This window comes from Gouania willdenowi, unplaced genomic scaffold, assembly GCF_900634775.1.
Source record: "Gouania willdenowi unplaced genomic scaffold, fGouWil2.1 scaffold_161_arrow_ctg1, whole genome shotgun sequence".
Lineage (NCBI taxonomy): Eukaryota > Metazoa > Chordata > Actinopteri > Blenniiformes > Gobiesocidae > Gouania > Gouania willdenowi.
In genome coordinates this window covers 6,101-18,614 of record NW_021144911.1, presented here as the reverse complement: position 1 = coordinate 18,614, position 12,514 = coordinate 6,101, and the positions used below count along the sequence as shown (strand labels likewise).

General features: G+C 44.6%; 1 protein-coding gene across 1 annotated transcript in view; it reads left to right on the top strand.

Moving 5' to 3' along the window:
- The window catches only part of LOC114458698 (NACHT, LRR and PYD domains-containing protein 3-like), a 30,322-nt gene extending 18,358 nt beyond the window's left edge, over positions 1-11,964 (top strand). The window contains exons 5-8 of the mRNA XM_028441111.1: positions 313-486; positions 574-726; positions 11,162-11,208; positions 11,331-11,964. Coding sequence (XP_028296912.1) covers positions 313-486; positions 574-726; positions 11,162-11,208; positions 11,331-11,860 — 904 coding nt within the window. The 3' untranslated portion in view covers positions 11,861-11,964. The remainder of the gene's footprint in view (positions 1-312; positions 487-573; positions 727-11,161; positions 11,209-11,330) is intronic.
- The last annotated feature ends 550 nt before the right edge of the window (positions 11,965-12,514 follow it).

Sequence of the window (12,514 nt, the reverse complement as noted above, 5' to 3'; positions counted from 1 at the left end):
GCACAATCTGGATCTGATCAGGATGAAACTCAGTGGGATCATTGATTAACCACCCAATATAACTGAGTCACATTTTATACAGATCCATCAATTACAAACCCAGATATGAATTTATATGATAATGAGAGATAGGCATTTTTTAACTTTGAAACTGATCCAGAATCAGTTTATTGATCAGGAGTCTCTCCGGCAGCTGAAATCTTTCCTCCTTGGTGGAGGTAATAAAGTAGATGAAGTGTACAGAAGAGGTTTGAATCCTGTCAATAATGTGATTATTATTATTAATAATAAGTAAATGTCTTTCTCCCACAGACTGAGTTCCTGTGGTCTCTCAGAGAGAAGCTGTGCAGCTCTGTCCTCAGTCCTCAGCTCTCAGTCCTCCAGTGTGAAACATCTAGACCTGAGTAACAATGATCTGCAGGATTCAGGAGTGAAGCTGCTGTGTGAAGGACTGAAGAGTCCTCACTGTAATCTGGACTCTCTAAGGTCAGTGGATCACATGTTCCATCAACATTGTCCTGTTCCTTGTCTCCTCACTTGTTTCCTGAGTTGTGGATGTTTTTCTGAATCCAGTCTGTCAGGTTGTGTCATCACAGAGGTGGGCGGGGCTTCTCTGGCAGCAGCTTTGAGCTCCAACTCCTCCAGTGTGAGAGAGCTGGACCTGAGCTACAACCATCCAGGAGACTCAGCAGTGAAGCTGCTCTTTCAGAGACTGAACACTCTGAGGTGAGACACATCACAGCAGCTCATCACATGTTCACATCAATCCCCATCACATGTGTGACAGAGAGCTGTATCAGAGGAATGTGATGAAGGTGTGAGAGGTGGGACACTGAAGGAGGAGGACTGGGACAGGTTAGAGGGATGAAGGACAGAGATAAGAAGGTAGTGAGGAGTGAGGAGAGGTTGATGGAGAACTATGAGGAGCTGATGAAGGAATGAGAGAGAAGATCAGAGGAGGTGGAACCAATCAGTGAGGATTGTGTTCATACAAAAATATAAATACATTTCATGAAATTATATTTTAATATTTTCTCTGACAAGTTATCAAGTCAAAAAATTAGGGATGTGAATTATGGCCGAAGACTGAAACAAAGTATTGCATTTCCAGCTCTGAACGTTATTAACCACTAAAATTAAAACATTGCAATTGTATAAATGTTTCAAATAATCCATCAATTAAAGATAGGGTAGGGGATTTTTTTTCCAGATGCACTTTTTAAGTTTTTGGTTGAAATTGTCTTAATGTTCTAACATAAAGTAAGATCTTATGTGCTCTGAAAAAGGAACAAAGAAAATCCATCATGTGTAGCAGTTGTAAATCTGTAAAAACTTTGACCAATGAAAAAAGACGGTTTATTTTTTTAATAACCAATCACGTCTCTCTGTGTCCCTGCTCGTTCTCCACCCCTCGCGTGCACGAGTCCACACTCAGAGTACGTCATTGGTGACAGACTTAAAACAGAGTTTTTAGTCACGTTTAACATACAGTATATAATGATAAAGTTTAGTGTTTACTTACTGCTGAATGAGACAACGTAGTTTCTACATAATACAAGTGATGAGCTTAGATCCACTTCTGCAGCAGCTGTGCTAATGCATGTGTGAGACGGAGCACAAAGGGGAGGGGGGTAAGCTACATTCAAAATCATGCTGGCTTTCAAAAATCCCCTACCCTGCCTTTAAAATATGAAAATATTCATTTAGCACTGACACTGACTAATTGTTGCATAATATAAAATAAAATTATAAGATGTTTAATTTGACCCACTCAAACAATTATTAAAACAGAAATATGTATGTTTTTAAAACGTTTTACATTTATTTCAAACTGTAGACTTATGTTACAAATATCATTGTTTAACAATTGTTAGAGTTTTTGCGCTAACTCTCGTGTTCAGTACCTGAGATTTCATACAGAGAGACATAGTCAGAGGTTTTGCTGAATCAATCAATCAATTTATTAGAGATGAACAGAATATGAATCAACAAGTCATAACAAGTCAATAGAAGAACAGACACTCATCTAAAACACAGCTGTGGTCCTCAGGGTCTGCTCACTCCCTGGACCCCAAACATAGATTTATCAGTGTTTTTATATATTTAGAAATCAAATGATCAGCTCCTTGTAATTAGTTAAAGATGTCATTTACTGGTGATTTAAAGCAATACAAATTATGTTTAAGATGTATTGATTTATTCATTATTATTGATCATTTAGGGGTCGATGGTGTCTGTTTATTTAATTTATTTAGGTATATAGAACATAATGTATTAGGTTAATTTTAAAATATAATTATAATTATTTGTTAATGATTTAGACTTTGTGCATTTTGGGTCAAACTGACATTTTAGTGTTAATTGATTGTCTTGTTTATATCTGATTTGTCTCTTCATTTACGTATATGGTTGTGTTGTTTTTAGATTTAGATTAAGTTAAAATCAGATGTTCTGAAACTGTTTGTCCTTGTTCTGAAAATGACAGCTAACAAGTTGATCTGAATATATTTTATGAATAGATTTATTGAGTATAAAGATATATAATTATAGTATTACGCACAAAAAGAAACCATGGATAATAATTCATTCTAACATTTCCTCTCTTCACACTGTTTAACAATATGACTATAAAAAATTATGAATATGACAAAATATTTAATTCAGACTTTGTTTTAATGTTATATTAATGTTATTTGTAAATTATAACATCAGGTTACGAAAAGTAAGCTCGTTAATTTATTTTAACGTGTTTTTATTTCAAGTTATATTCCTGTTTTGTTTACCATTGTTAGAGTGGGCCAAAAATTTTCATTTATCTTTATTACATTTATTTGGATTTACTGTTAGACTATGTTTTAATATAAGAAAAAAGTTATAAGTAGAACAGAACAGAATATAAACATGATGTGTTTAAATTGAATATACATAGTAAACTTGAAATAAGCCACTTATATTTATCTGTACAAACAATAACGGAATACATGATCATCAAAATCAATCTTACAAAACATCACATGATTACAAAAGGTGTTGTAAGAATTATTCAATACAGATTTTATCATTTCTTTATTACATACAACCACATAGTGAGGTGAGTCTATGATTGCTATGTAGTGTGTGTGTATTTTATTTTAATATCACTTCTCTTTCCATGTGAATGTGAAAACCCACAGCAGGAACCTTAACTGATTGATTGATTGATTCTTATTTCTTAGTGAGAAAAAACACATTCACGGTCCTGCCTGCCCACAGCGACCAGTCAGGAAATGACTTTCAGAAATTAGTATCAATCTTTATCAAATTTATATGGAAGCTTTTGAAGCACAAACAACAAAAACATGTGATCACCCTCCAATATAAACTGTGCAGAAATAATCTATCAATATAATATAGAAACTTTTGTTGAATAAAAATCAATTGAAGCACATTGATATCGCTTACTCATTTAAATTACAATTATATGAATCCATATTAGTTAATTAGTGTTATTCTATCAGCTGTTCTATTTCCTAACTGAGCAGGTGATTTTTTTCAGATTATTTTATTTTATATATAAAGTAATTTATCATTGCCCTCTCTTGTAACATATTATATTTATTAAAAAAAATTAAATCATAATTAAAAATAGACTAAATCGAAGAGTTACGAATGTAACTATGGTTCTATGAATCCTGAATGACCGCCAGAGGCGGTGCTTTAAGCACTGAATATTCCCCTTCGCGCATGCGCAGTGCGAGTATGTATACCAACAATGTCACCAGTGACCCCTGGATGACCCAGAGGAAGTTTATATCTTCCGGTGTCACTCCAGGGTACTTTCCTACAGAATCTTCTCGCGAGCACACGAGGATTCTGAGTGACAAAGAGCTCTGGCGGTCATTCGGGATTCATAGAACCATAGTTACATTCGTAACTCTTCGTTCTATTTCATCCCTGCTGACCGCCAGAGGCGGTGCTTTAAGCACTGAATGACTCATACCAGAAAAGTCACAAAGAATCCTGCTTACCACCCTTCAGTGTGTAGGGTCAGAGGACTCTGGCCGAAGAACCACAGCCAATGGATGGGGTGTGGCTACATTCACCCTGTAGAATCTGGAGAAAGTGCCAGGCGACGCCCATGAGGCCGCAGCACAGATGTCCTCCAGGGGCACTCCCCTCAGGGCAGCCCATGACGTAGCAACACTCCTGGTAGAGTGGCACCGCACACCAGATGGGATGAGACGGTTACTTGCCCGATATGCATGGGCAATCACATCGACAATCCAGTTGGACAGGCGCTGCTTGGAGACAGCACCACCCCTGTTAGGGCCACCATAACAAAGAAAGAGCTGATCAGACCCCCGAAAACCTACAGTAGCTGCAATGTAGGCTTCCAGGGCGCGCACTGGGCACAACAGGTCAGACTGAACCTCCGGCTCCACGGAAGAAGGGTTGAACCGTGCCAGCCGAATGGGCTGGTTAAGGTGAGCGCGGGACAGCACTTTAGGGAGAAAAGCTGTGTTCGGCCACAGAGTGACTCCCGAGCCGTCCGAATTCCACCTCAGACATGTGTCGCTGATTGACAGGGCGTGCAGCTCACTGACACGCTTTGCGGAGGAAATGGCCAGAAGGAACGCAGTCTTAAGGGTAACCCACTTCAGCGCTGCTCGTGCCAAGGGCTCAAACGGTGGAAGTTGCAATGCCTCCAGCACCAGGGGAAGATCCCATGCTGGAGTCCTTGTGGCTCTCGGAGGTTGCAACCTCCAAGCTCCTCTCAAAAAAAGGGACACCAGCTTGTGGCTACCAATCGTGCCATTGTCGACCATTACATGTCTGCAAGATATTGCTGCGACATAGACTCTCAGCGTTGAATGAGAAAGCCCTTTGTCCAGAAGGGACTGGAGAAAGTCCAGAATAGCTGGCACAGGGCAGTGCACAGGGTCCACCTCCCGCCTTGTACACCAGTCGGAAAACAGTCTCCATCTGTTCTCATACTGGAGGCGAGTAGACGGCGCTCTTGCATTCATTATAGTATATCTAACTGGGTCGGCACAGACGCTCAGGAGCGTCTCGGGCCCCCCAGTGGCCAAACGCACAGTTGAAGGAGTTGCGGATTGGGGTGCCAAATCCGCCCGGCCAGTTGGGACAGGAGATCCCTCCTGTCGGGAAGGCGCCACGGTGCGCCGCGACAAAGGCTGTGCAGCAGCGGGAATCAGCTCCTTCCTGGCCAGAAGGGAGCTACAAGCAGGATCCTGTGGCCCTCCTGAAGGACCCTGTGGAGTACCAGCTGAATCAGAGGAAATGGAGGGAAGGCATACAGGAGGCCCTCCGGCCAAGGATGAGCCAATGCGTCCTGGCCAAGAGGACTGGTTGTCTCGGCTAAGGAGAACCACAGAGGGCAGTGGGTCGACTGCTCCGAAGCAAAGAGGTCCACCTCTGCCCTGCCGAATATGCTCCATATAACGTTCGTTACCTCCGGGTGGAGGTGCCACTCCCCTGACGGAGGTTTCCGACGGGAGAGGAAGTCCGCCAAGTGGTTCTGCTCTCCCGGTATATGCATTGCTCGTATACTGATCAAGCGGGGGGCTGCCCATGTGAGGAGCTCCCTTGCCACTTCCAGCAGCCGTGCAGACTTGGTACCGCCCTGATGGTTTATGTGATACACTGTAGACGTGTTGTCTGACCGCACAAGGACATGCTTGTCCCTCAGATGCGGCAAGAAGTGCTTGAGAGCTAGGTGAACCGCACGCAGCTCCAACACATTGATGTGAGCACCTTGGTCTTCCACAGGCCAACGCCCCTGGGCCGTCCTGCTCTGCCACACCGCACCCCATCCTGAAGGGCATGCGTCTGTGGTAACGGCCTCCCTGCGAGATGGAACGGAGCCTATAGGAACGCCTCTGAGCAAGTAAGCCCTGTCCCTCCACGGAGCCAGGGCGCAAAGACACTGTTGCGAGACCTTGAGCCTCCTGCTCCTGTGCCGCTTGGCATCCAAGTGAAAGCTGTTCAGCCACCTCTGCAGTGGGCGCAGCGACAGCAAGCCCAGAGGAACTACCCCCGAGACTGACGTTAGCTTGCCCAAAAGACGGAGGAAAGAAACATAGGTCAGCCAGCGGCCCTCCCTGAATAAGGCGAGCTGGCGAAAAATACTGTCCACACGGTGGGGGGAGGGTTTTGCTGTCATAGTTATACTGTTCATTAAAACCCCAATGAAAGTTGTGACCCGGGATGGCACCAGGCAACTTTTTTCCACATTCACCTTGAGTCCAAGTCGAGCCACATGGGACAGGAGACGCTCTGTGTCTTGTGACGCCTGGACCCGGGATGGAGCACAGATCAGCCAGTCGTCCAGGTATGGAAGAACCTTCAAGCCCCGAGACTGTAGAGGTGCTAGGCCTGCAGACACACACCTTGTGAAGACCCTTGGGGAGAGAGAGAGGCCGAAGGGCAGCACCCTGAACTGCCAGCGGCGGCCGCGGTATGCAAAGCGCAGAAACTGCCTGTGTTGCTGAGCAATTGGGACGTGAAAGTACGCGTCCTTGAGGTCTATTGATGTGAACCAGTCCCCATGAGCCACCGTTCTGAGGACATCTGCTGTGGTCAGCATGTGAAAAGGTATGACCTTCAGAAATTTGTTCAACCCTCTGAGGTCTAGGATTGGGCGGAATCCGCCTGTCTTTTTTTTCACTAAAAAGTACGTTGAGTTGAACCCCCGGTGATCTGACCCAGGGTCTACAGGCTCGATGGCGCCCTTGGCCAGGAGGGCAGACAGCTCCCGGTCTAATGCGAGAGCCTTTGCCGGGTCGCTGATGGATGTCATTCTGACCCGGCCGGATGTGGGGGGCCGACGGCGGAACTGAAGTTTGTACCCGAAGGTTAGGGTGGCGACCACCCACGGGTCTGAAGTTGAGTAGCCCACTGTTGGAGCTGCTGATGCGAAAAAAGTCCAACCGCCGGCCCCAAAGTCTCAATCTCTGCCCCCCCGGCCCCTCGGGGCCCTAGTGGGAGGGCGGAATGGCTCTGGAGCTCGAAATTGTCTGGGGGACAGGCGAGCAGAGCCCCGAAAATCCCGGACTGGTCTCCGTGCGGGACGCTGGACATCACGACGACCAGTGGAGTGAGTTGTCGACGGCATGTGGCTGCGAAAAACCGCCGGGGGGCCCCTCAGCCTGCCGGCCGGGGGTCTATCAGGAGGAGGCATCCGGCTAAGCCCGGCAAGCTGCTGCCTGGTCTGCCCCGCCTGGATGGTCCGTTCCAGCGCTTCCTGGGCTGCTGGACCAAATATCTGTCCTGGTTCGACCGGGAGGCTGCGCAGCATTCTCCTGGCTGCCTCCGTTAAGTTTGACTGAGACAGCCAAACCTGACGACGAGCTTGGACTAAGATGGACATTATTCGCCCAAGCTCTCTGGACATGAACCCAAAAGCCTCCAATGACGCATCACAGAAGGTGACCGCATCGGCATGTACACCGCCCTCCTGCAGTGAGGCTGAGAGGGCCAACATGAGGTGTGATAGGGAGTTTCCCATGCGACCAGCACGTGCTCCAGCATCGTAAGCCCTCGTGAGAAGGTCATCGGTTATTCGACACTGGGGTCGAGGACACCTGGCATCCCTTCGAAGTGCTTCATCTGGGGGCACAATAAGAGAAGCGATGGCAGGCTCAATGGGCGGAGTGCGATCCAGGCCGGCCCCCGCTGCATCATGCATGGCTGCCAGGGTCCGCCCATCTGCAGAGAGATGGGAGCAAGCCTTACTGTCCCTCCAACAGGACTGCAACTCTCTCAGATAATCCTCTGAATGAGGAATAGCGAAAGCTGTGGGGGCAGGCCTGCGCCTGAAGAAGGCGCTTGCAGATGCTGCCTCTGCCTGCTGTGGGACAACTGTGTGCAGCCGCTGTAGAGCCAGGCGCATGACAGCGCGCATGGAGTTGTCTTCCACCTCGGCCCCCGAACTGTGATCCGAGGAGTGGGAGCCCTGCTCAGACACCTGGGATCCGACATCCAAATTCTCTCCATAATCACAGAAATGGCTAGCCGAAGCAGCCAAAGAGAGTGTATCCTCCTCGGGCAGCAGCGTTGGCATTGGGGGAGAGAGTGCCGCATCAGCCACCAGGGGAATAACCGGCTGGCTGTCGGCCAGCAGGGATCTCATCTGAGCCAATTCAGCAGACAGCTGCTCGACTTTAGATGACAACCCACTGTGGTCAGACTTCGTTCTCTTCCTGGAGGGGGCAGCTGCCGCAGCCACTGCCCGCCTCTTGGAGCGTGTCTGACGGGTCTGAGGTGGCTGGCTCGGGGGGAGGTCGACTACAGCAACTGAGCCTTCCACCCCCGCCAACCTGGCAACCCTGGCCGCCCGAGGCAAGTAGCTGCAGTTCATGCAGGGATTGCCTGACAGCGCCTCACCCAGGTGCTCAGGGCCAAGGCATGTGGGGCATAGGTCGTGGCCATCCTCTGGCTGTAAAGAAACCCCACAAGATGTGCAGATATGTGAGCCATCCATCGTAGCTCGACTGAGAAGTCACTGATTTCAACACAGGTATTCAACAAAGGGAGGGGGCGCGCACGCCGCCTGTCTGGTATTACCCTGCACTCCTCGGCTTAGCCTGAGCGCGGACGCCGTAGGTTGGGCGAGTATAGGGACCGTATACTGGGGAAGGGAGCGCGCACGCTGCCTGCACAGTAGAGGCCCAATATAATAAACAAAAAACAACCACTGCACTGTGGTCCTCACCCAAACTGGGCTCTTTAACAGAAGATGACACTAGCTTAGCCGGTAATGCTAATGTAAACAAATCTACGCTGGGCTCCGGGCGTGCGCACACAACCCACCAGCAAACAAATAAAGTCGGCTAACTTAAATTTCGGGAGTAGGCTGCTCAAATGCAGCCGTCACCGACCATCTCTTTCATTTTTATAAAGACAACCGTTGATCCACCGAATAAGCGGCTACTTACCTTGTCAGCGCGTGTCGTCGGGACCAAACACAAACCATATGCTGGGGGGAGGCGGCGCTAACGCGGCCTGTGCCAACAGAGGTTGCTAATGGGTGAAGCTACCGCTACCCAAACACTCACCGTCGCAGCTCCTAGAGGGCGAATGCACGCTGCTCCGACCTACCACGGTCACGGAGCTACTAGCGACGGCAGCTGTATGCACAGTATTCCAGTAACTGCGCGCGAGAAGAAAAAAAGGAAAGTACCCTGGAGTGACACCGGAAGATATAAACTTCCTCTGGGTCATCCAGGGGTCACTGGTGACATTGTTGGTATACATACTCGCACTGCGCATGCGCGAAGGGGAATATTCAGTGCTTAAAGCACCGCCTCTGGCGGTCAGCAGGGATGAAATAGAACAAATACTTATCCAATGGTTTCTGTTCTCAGCTGGTGATGTCTGTATTCTGTGAACAAAAAACTACATTTATATACATTTCAAAGGTTGATTATGATTTTTTAAATATTTCAAGTTATAATTTCTATCTAATTTTATCCATGTCTACATATTTATTTATCTATCTGAGGATATAAATACACATAAGGGTTTTAGTTGTGAGATTTTTAGAACATAAATAGAGGAAAATGCCAATATTTTACACAGTTGTAACATAATATTCAAACTAACAGAGATTATTAAAGAAGTGAATAAAAAAGTAAGAAAATAACCCAAAGAACTGTAAAGTAAATCAAATCATTAGAATAAAACAGTAAGTAGAACAAAACAGAAATGTAACCAGGTGTTATGTTAATTTATGCCTCTACTAATATTTATGTAGATTACAAGGGAACAGATTTGTGATTGTATTTATGTCTTTATTATCTCTCTAAAGAGTCCTAGTTAAATCTATAGACCACGTACCATGTACAGTTCAGCCCCCCCACCTTTGATTAGACGTTTTAGGTGGTGAGGTTGTTTTTATAACCTCAGGTGATCAGCCACTGTTCTGCATTCTGGGCCAGGGTCTACACAGTATATATGATTCCTCAATATATGAAATAATGTTATCCATGTCTGTTATTAAGATCATTTGTTCATTTACCTTTTAACTAAAAAATGTGACTTTTATTCAAGCTACAACTGTAAAGTGTTGGGGAGTGTTACAAAAAAATAAAGTCAATCAACTCTATTCATCAAGAGAAAGAAAACAGTATGAAATCTATAAATATAATGTCACAAAGTTATTCTAATTGTCATTTCAAAAATATCAATGTATGATCAACAAGAAAAAGTTTTTAGTAATTCCTTAAAAAGAAAGATCCTAACCCATCTTAAATTACAAATATTTAAATAATTGTGTGTGTGTGTGTGTGTGTGTGTGTGTGTGTGTGTGTGTGTGTGTGTGTGTGTGTGTGTGTGTGTATGTTTATTATTATTAAATAATGTAATAATGTGAAAGTTGTGACTTTTTAGTTCATTAGTGATTTTAAATGAAATATTCAAAAACAAACTAAAACATAAATATTGTTGTGGTTCCTGTTTTTTTTTTAGTCTTTATATATTTTAGGTTTAAAAATAAAATAATTACTGGTTTATGGAGGAGATGTTTTTATGTGAAACATTTCAAATCTAACTTTGAAACAAAGGCTGAACTTTTATTTAAAAAAAAAAGTTTTTTAACCAAATGGTATTTTAGTTTATTTTCCTAATTTGATATTACAATTTAAGTTTTTTAGTTTGTTCAATAATTAGTATTTTATTTTATTTCATTAGTGTATTTGTTTTTTAATTAAACATGAGACAAATTACAGAATTATTAGCGTTATAAATAAAACCTTATGGGAATTTAACATATAGTTTTGATTTAATGATTTTAAACTGTTTCATGTTAACATACACCATAAAACTATGAATTTATGATGGTATTAATGTTTGTAAACACAGACAGATTAGATGTGATCAATACGTTAGATCACATGATCACATGAGTTCTGATTGGATTTCAGCCTTGGTGACCAAATAGTGTATATATACATATATATAATAGTGTATAGTTAAGATCAGAGGAGGTGGAACCAATCAGTGAGGATGAAGAGAGGAACACTTTGAAGGAGATGAAGAAGGTGAAGCTGTTGAAGACAAACCAGTAGAAACATGGAGAGCTTGATGGAGATGGCATCAGGTTTCTGAGCAGCACTTTGGACTCTTTAGGTGTGTAAATCACTGCCTGTGTTTGCTCCTGCAGGGCGGACCATGGAGGAGAGCAGAGGATCAAAGCTGGTCTGAGGAAGTGTAAGTGTGTGTGTGTGTTCATTCAAAGTGTCCTCATGAAGCTCTGAGTGAATGAACATGTCAGTGATACAGAGAGAATGAAGCATCACATGATCAACTGTTGTTTCTTTGTGTCTCATCAGATTTCTGTCACATTCACCTCGACACAAACTCCATCAACAGAAACCTCAGACTGTCTGACAACAACAGGATGGTGACATGTGTGAAGGAGGAGGAGCTTTATCCTGATCATCAGGACAGATTTGATCTCTATCAGGTTCTGTGTAGTACTGGTCTGACTGGTCGCTGTTACTGGGAGGTGGAGAGGAATGGAGATGTTTATATAGCAGTGAGTTACAGAGGAATCAGAAGAAAAGGAAACAGTGATGATTGTTGGTTTGGATTTAATAATCAGTCCTGGAGTCTGGAATGTTTCAGAGGTTTTTACTACTTCATTCACAATAACATAATCACACCTACCTCCTGTCCCTGTGGTTCCTCTGGTAGAGTAGGAGTGTATGTGGACTGTCCTGATGGACGTCTGTCCTTCTATGAAGTCTCCTCTGACTCTATGACACTCATCTACACCGTCTGTACCTCCTTCACTGACACTCTGTATCCTGGGTTTAGATGTTGGTCCTATGGTTCCTCAGTGTCTCTGAGTCCTCTGTGAGACAGACAGACAGACACAGGCAGGCTGACAGACACAGACAGACAGACAGACACACACACACACAGAAAGACAGACACTTAGACAAACAAACACACAGACAGACAGACACGCAGAACAGGCAGACAGACAGACACACCGACACACACAGCTACACAGACAGACACACTGACAGACAGACACACACAGCTACACAGACAGACAGACAGACAGACAGGCAGACACAGCTACACAGACAGACACACCGACAGACAGACACACATAGCTACACAGACACACAGCCAAAACAGACAGCCACACAGACAGAGAGACAGACAGACATGTCTCTGAGTCCTCTGTGAAACTGACAGACTAGATGGCTGACTTCGTGTTTTGGGCGGGGTCATTATGTAACTTTTTTTTATGTAACCACTGATCACAGCCTGTTTTTTCTTCATCACCCATCTTATAAGATTCATCCAACACTTTTTTGAAGTCAACATGACATATTGTCTGCTAGAGCTGTTTGCGTCAGAAGCTACTAAAAGTGGAACCATCTGAGAACACAAAGCATGAGGTCACATCTGTCTCATGTTCTTCTTCTTCACAAAAGTGAAACTGGTCCTAATTCACAAGTTTTATTATGAATGATGATAAATGTGTACAGAATAAAGCAGA